The sequence below is a fragment of the Macrobrachium rosenbergii genome, chromosome 47 (genome assembly GCF_040412425.1).
Source record: "Macrobrachium rosenbergii isolate ZJJX-2024 chromosome 47, ASM4041242v1, whole genome shotgun sequence".
Lineage (NCBI taxonomy): Eukaryota > Metazoa > Arthropoda > Malacostraca > Decapoda > Palaemonidae > Macrobrachium > Macrobrachium rosenbergii.
Window position 1 is genome coordinate 14,635,176 of NC_089787.1, and position 7,174 is coordinate 14,642,349.

The following is a 7,174-nucleotide window of genomic DNA, read 5'->3' on the forward strand; positions in this document are numbered from 1 at the left end:
TGCTTTTCCAAAGACAGTCTGCTAGAGGGGTCCCTAAGAGAAGCATCTCTCTCTCTCTCTCTCTCTCTCTCTCTCTCTCTCTCTCTCTCTCTCTCTCTCTCTCTCTCTCTCTAATACTCCCATTATATATACTGAAGGTTCACTGTCTGTAACAGCTCTGTTAAACCCACCCAAGGAGTGTGTTAATTTTGTAGAAGGTGATCAGGAATATTGTTTTGTGCAAGTGTTGAGGAGATGTGTAATAGTGTAATAATTACAAAAGGTAATGTGGTGATTACTCAGTTTGGTATTGTTAAAACTTAGTGATGTTCTTAGTAAAAGAGAATTATTATTTTGAATAAGTCTTGGTGCCTTAACAGTGTTTTCTAAAGATTGATATAATCTTTAGGCACATTTTTGGTGATTGGTATATTTCCATTTTTGCATATCGCATTCTTATATGTCTGTGCTATCACATTATTATAATTTTATCGTTACTGTGTTTTGCTGGTGATTTCTTAACATTTTGTTAGTGCCTACCTGTTATTGAGATGTTAGAGAATGTGTATGTGGATTCCAGTCAGTAATATTTTGGTGACTGTTTGTAATGGTTAATCAGGTATATACTTGGCACTTGAGTGATAGTTAATAGTTGATTCTTACCTAACCAAATTGCTTTCTTAATAAATTAAAGTTTTTGTGAATTAAACATGATTAAGAAATACTTAAATCTTACACTGTTGTCAATTAATGGTAAATTTTTTGAGATTGTGAACTTTACATATAACTTTTGAACTTAGAAATAAACCTGTTTGTTTAAAGTTTTTAAAACGTAGCGTTTCATTTTGACCACCAGTAATTAGAGACATTAATGAATGTACACAAGGTAAGTGATGTATCTGTTTGTTCACCTGAGACTTATCTAGGTAAAATAGAACCAAAGAGATAGTTACAGTGCTGGTTGAAGTGAAACCCATATTCCACTAGTCTGGATATAACTTAATAATTGTTGCCTCCTCCATAAATTGATAAAGTTACATAAATTTTCTCAAGTGATAAGTAAGTTTTATGGGATCATTGTACCTTTAGAGATTCAGTCGCACTCTTTGTTATGAGGTTTCAAGTATCTGGTCGATGTGAGGTAACTTTTGGTATTATTATTTGTGTAATAACCAGGTGCTTGATCACTTCGTGACAATATACATACATATATATATATGTATATATATATATATATATATATATATATATATATATATATATATATATATTATAAATGTATATGTGTATTTATATACATATCTATATGTATATATGTATATGAATATATGTAATATATTCCACAGACCCATCAATGTTAACATGCTTTTTATTGGGGATACAATAGAAGCTTGTAGTATTTTGCATAATTTTGTATGGGCACAGGATGCTTATATATATATATATATATATATATATATATATATATATATATATATATATATATATATATATATATATATATATATATATATATATATATATATATATATATATTCTGTATATATATACAATTTATCAGGTTGCCGAGTAAAGCCCTACACTCACCCCTTCCTTTGTATCCCCTGACCTCCACGTCTGTCTCTTGTGGCTGGGCTTTACTGCCCTTTTTTTGATTTCATCACTATTTTGGCCGTGATATATATCCTGTAATCCCGACTATCAGCTTTATGTCGATTTTTCCACCTCTATACGACATCTTCAAATATCCTGATGCTAAGTACAGTATATAATGAATATTTTACGAGTATACTTCTCTCTCTCTCTCTCTCTCTCTCTCTCTCTCTCTCTCTCTCTCTCTCTCTCTCTCTCTCTCTCATCAAATACACATCCCCAGAACGTAAAAAGGAAGCGAGTTTTATATGGATCAGTAATTCAGTTAAAACTTAGCCCAATTTACCAAAGCTAAAAGCTAGAGGAAAGCTACTGTGTGTACATGAAGGAGACCACATCTGCAACAAGAGCAGCGAACCATCCGGGACGATTGTGAATCTGAGCATCAGTGCTTATGCATTCAGAAACGTCCCCGGGACATGGCAGCTGCAAAAGGCACTGGAGGCTTCCTGGTGTAATGAAAACCTCAATGCATCTTCAAGGCTTTATTCAGCTAAGATCCCGCCACAGAGAGTTACAACAGTCAACGGAGTAAGATACACTGGGATTGTCAAAAGTAAACAAATACAACACGGACAGAGAAAACAACCATTACTAACAACAGAATGCAGATAAACATTCAAACAGGTCATTATGGCAAATGCCAATTTACCACATTCACCCCGGCTTTAATAACATTGTTATACCTTTTGAAATATAAATATTTATATAAATACCATAAGCGTCATCTTACAAAAATACATTCATAGAACTACATTTTTACAAGAACAATTAGTTATAGGTCAGACGATCTACAGGACGACGTATGCGTTGTGAACGTCTAGGGGCAACTGACAACTCATCATCATTATTAGAATTTGTAACATTATCACCGATAGACCGTTCAAGATTCTGCGTTTCAGAAGCATCTTCTTTATTGACAGATTCAACCTCATCCTCAAGCTGTGTCTTGCCGGTCCCCGGTGGAGGTGGCACAGCGCGAGGACATCGAGCTAAATCACTGATAGCCACAGTATCCTCACGTCCGTCCTCAAATCTAACATGTGCATATGAAGGGTTAGCTTCTAGTAGCTGAACTTCTTCAACGAGAGGATCTTCTTTTCTACGCACGTGTCTTCTCAGAAGAACAGTCCCCGATTCGCACAACCAAGCGGGAAGACTCATTCCGGAGGAGGTCTTTCGCTGAAAGATGAACATTCTCTCATGAGGGGTTTCACCAGTAGCAGTGGAAAGCAGAGTGCGAATCGAATGCAATGCATCATCAAGAACCATTTCCCAAGCAGTTGGCGGTAAATCACGAGACTTCAAGGCAAGCATCACGGATTTCCATACGGTCCCAACAAAACGCTCACATTGGGCATTACCAGTTGGATGATAGGGTGTAGAACGACTCGTTGCGACGCCATGTTTAAGGAAGAACGATTTGAGTTCAGAGGACATAAATGATGCTCCTCTATCGGAGTGCACGTAGTTGGGCAGACCAAAAGTCGAGAACAGCTTAGTGAGACATGAAATAATGGTAGCGGCCGTCACATCCTTGCAAGGAAAGGCGAAAGGAAATCTACTGTATTCGTCAACAATTATCAGTATGTAGCGATTGCCAGCATGTGAAGGGATAGTGGACCTTTGAAATCAACATTTAAACGATCAAATGGTTTCATGGCTTGTATCAGTTGAACCGGTGGGGCACAATAAAAACTAGGTTTGCACTTGCTGCAGGTTGGACAAGATGATATTACCCTTTGACCTCCTCCAAAGAATAATAAAAATTTCGAGCTTTGATGAAATGCATAAACCTAGTAACTCCTGGGTGACAGAGACTCTCGTGCAGTTGATATAACTGTTGAGTATGAATAGCCGAGCACAAGTTTCGTGATAAAGCATCAGCTGCAGCATTCAACCTACCAGGCCGATGCTGGACATCAAACGAATAGGGCATAAGTTCTACTTTCCATCGCAGAATTTTTTCATTTTTTATTTTTCCTTTATGCTTGCCATCAAACATGAAAGAAACAGACTTTTGATCGGTTACCAGTGTGAAGTGCTTTCCAGTCAGATAATGGCGCCATTTCCTCACAGATTCGATAATTGCATAAGCCTCCTTCTCAACACTGCAATGTCTCTGTTCGGCACTGGTGAGGATCTCGAGAAAAGGCCACTGGACGTCCATCCTGGTTTAAAGTAGCTCAATGGCAAAGTCAAAGCATCGGTTTCAACAGTAAAGGGCAAATTTTCGTCTACAGCACCTTTAACAAACGAAGATATGGCACCCTTCAAATTACTGATAGCACCAACAGCTTCTGGAGAGAGTGGAAGAAAGGCATTGACGAGAGGGCGAATCCTTTAAGAAAAACGAGGAATCCAGCGAGAGTAATAAGCAAAGAGGCCTGTCAATCGTTGCAGCGACTTCTTAGTCTGCGGAACAGGCATGTTCATCAGGGCCTCTAGACGTGAAGGATCAGGTCGCAGCTCATTATGACTAATTTCATAGCCAAGTATACGTATAGAGTGAGAGGACAGAACACACTTAGCTTCAGTCAGTATCATGTTATAACGACGAGCAGCTTCCATAAACCTTCTAAGGTTTTCGTCGTGTTCTTCTTGAGTATTGCCACAAACAACGACGTCGTCAAGATAAGCATAAACACCCTCTAGACCATTCGTTCTAACGATATCATTAATAATCCCCTGAAAAGCTGCCACTCCGTTGGTGAGACCAAAACACAGCCTAGTAAATTGATAGAGGCCGCTGTCAGCTTCAAAGGCAGTATAAGGTCGATCTTCCTCTGGTAGTGGGACCAGATGATAAGCACTCTTTCACAAAATTAATTAGTTTATATAGTAGTAATTTCATTTTTCGGTACATTTTTCATTTGTGAATATTTAGTTTATGGATTGATATAGTGAACTATGCAGAACTTATATACAAGAGCTGTAGATAGGCACTTAGTCTTGCATAAGACTTGAGGGACACCCAACAGTAAAAATGACACCATATAAAGATCCATCAACACCCAGTTAGAATACTTGCATGTTGTTTATTGCTTACAAATGGTGTATATATCACATTACCTTAGGAACTGACACACAGGGATAACCCAGATAAACACATGAATGAATCTTAGTGTCTTTAAATTAGATTGCGTTATAGAAACCTAATTCATTAACATTTTAACTGATGTTTCAGCTCATCAGGCATATTAGAAATGGCTTATGCATAACTGATGATGCAAAAGCTTCCCAATATCAGCGTCAAGTAAAGTTAAAGGCTCAAGGGTAGATCTCAGTTTCCTATATCCATATTGTGAAACAGAAAAGTATCCTGTTTTTTCAAGATACCAGATTAATCTGTTGTTAATCATTTTCTCAAACAGTTTACATAAACAGCTTGTTAATGCTATTGGTCTGTAGCTATTTGTGTCATAAGGATCTTTGCCTGGCTTCAAGAATGGAAGGTCCAGTGCTTTCCGCCAATCTTGGTGGAAATGATATTTCTATCCATATTTTGTTGTATAGCTTTAATAAATATTGTAAACTGTTAGTGAAGGTGTTTCAACATTTCAAAAGTGATCAAATCTCTACCAGGGGCTGTATTAGAACATGTTGACAATGCCGATAAGAGTTCATCCATGGTAAAGCAATCATTGTATGAATACACTATCCAACACTGATTACTAAAGATTTATTGATAACCTTATATAGTGATTAAATAAACTGGTAAAAGATATCGCTTGTAACAGTAATTAGTTATTGCTTAATAAATTGATATATATTGAAATATCATTTACACTTTTCATATTCTCTTCTTGTGAGAAATCTGATTAGTAGTTGCGCATTGCTTTGCTGCGCTAAATGTTTCGTTTGCTACTGCATTGCACTTTTGCGGTTTTGCAAATCTAAATATTTTTTAAATTATTTTAGCTTACTTACTTGTCTTTTACTCATCAACACACTAATTAGCATTTTATTTTCATAGTGATAAAATGATAATTATTTGATCATACCTAATTCACTTCGTGGATCAAAACAACTAAAATAATCTTATATCAATTTATCAACCATTTCAACATTTTATATATCACCTATAAATCTCCAATTGGTTTGTACTAACATTAAATTCTATTGATTGCTACCTTCCAGTGAAATTTAGAATATTAATCAAGACAGGAAAATGATCACTACCACACAAATCGTCATAAGTGTTCCAGAAATATTTATCTGCTAGATCTTGTGAACACAAGGACAAATCTATGTGAGAGTAACTCTTTGTTCGTTGATCAAAATGAGTTGGTTTGTCTTCATCTAATATGTGGAGTTGATTGATCTAAGTAATAAATCAAGTATACGTTGCTCTCTAGAGTTTGATTTTACATCATGCCATGATAAATGTCTTGCATTGAAATCTCCTATAAGTAAAATACAGAGTCAGACTGTTGGTCCAGCTTTTCTAAATTCATATTATTATTCGGGTTTAGACATATAGAACAAATTGTTATAATTTCTCTAGTTTAATCTGAACTGCTATACATTTATTTGTGATGAAACATCTTGTACTGTGAAAGGTACATCTTTTCTGACGAGAATCATATTTCCTTTCTGATTAGCAGAGTGAGGTTGATAAGATGTATAAAACTTATTTGTAAAACTGTAGGAAATGGGTAAAAATGTTTCATTGAGGCAGATACAAATTGGGCTATATTCATCAATTAATTCTAAGTAATTCTAATTTGTTTGTTAATACTTTGAAGGTTCCATTGTAATATAAATGAAGGAGTGTCATTATTATTTTCAGAATTGAATTTTACTTATTTACTCTAGTCTTACGACCCAGTTGGGAGAATTGAGTCCACTTTATTTTTTGAATTGGAACTTTTGATAATATCTTTGTTGTTGTACAACGGAATTTTTTATTCTCTGCACCTTTTCTGCAATCAGGCATGGCATAGTCTCGTATCAGTGACTTATGTGTTTTTATATTTGGTTTTCTTTAGGTTCCTTAGAATTTGTGAAATTATTTTGTAAAGAATGAGCAGAAAGGGCGGCGAGCAGCGGTATAAGCGGATGGACAAAGGCACTTGCTTTTGAGGAAGGTCTGCCACCAGGAAATTTCATTACACGAATTTCTAGGTATAATATGCTAGATTATACCAGAGAAAAGAGCTTTCAGGAAAGCTGGGGTTACTACCCTCGCCGAGCTGCCTTTCTAGGAAGATCGCCGTATAAAGAAGGGTGGAGGAATGTCACTACCACGGAAACATACTGAAAGATCTCTCCCTATCAAAACCCCGAACAGAGCGTGGTGAGCCGTTACAGCCCTACACCGACATTCGGCCAGGACTCATGCATACACCAGCGCCATCTACCTCATTCCATGTTAGCACTAACCCCAGACTTGGCATGCAAGAAAAGGGGGAGCCATAGGTGAGTTTGGGAGGGTCATCAGTGACATCGGGACCTTCTCAGAAATAGATTTTTCCTTTGTCAAATCCCTTTCTCTGAGTCCAGTCCCGTGTCACGGGTGAAATAGTGACAGAGAATCATG

The 7,174-nt window shown here is 36.6% G+C and overlaps 1 protein-coding gene across 1 annotated transcript; it reads right to left on the reverse strand.

Annotated features, from left to right (window-relative positions):
- Positions 1 to 2,403: 2,403 nt before the first annotated feature.
- Positions 2,404 to 3,802, reverse strand: LOC136830865 (uncharacterized). The gene is made up of 2 exons (XM_067090836.1): positions 3,665 to 3,802; positions 2,404 to 3,129 (listed from the first exon to the last, which is right to left on the reverse strand). The coding sequence occupies exons 1-2, from the start codon at positions 3,800 to 3,802 to the stop codon at positions 2,404 to 2,406; spliced, it is 864 nt and encodes a 287-aa protein (XP_066946937.1).
- Positions 3,803 to 7,174: the final 3,372 nt, after the last annotated feature.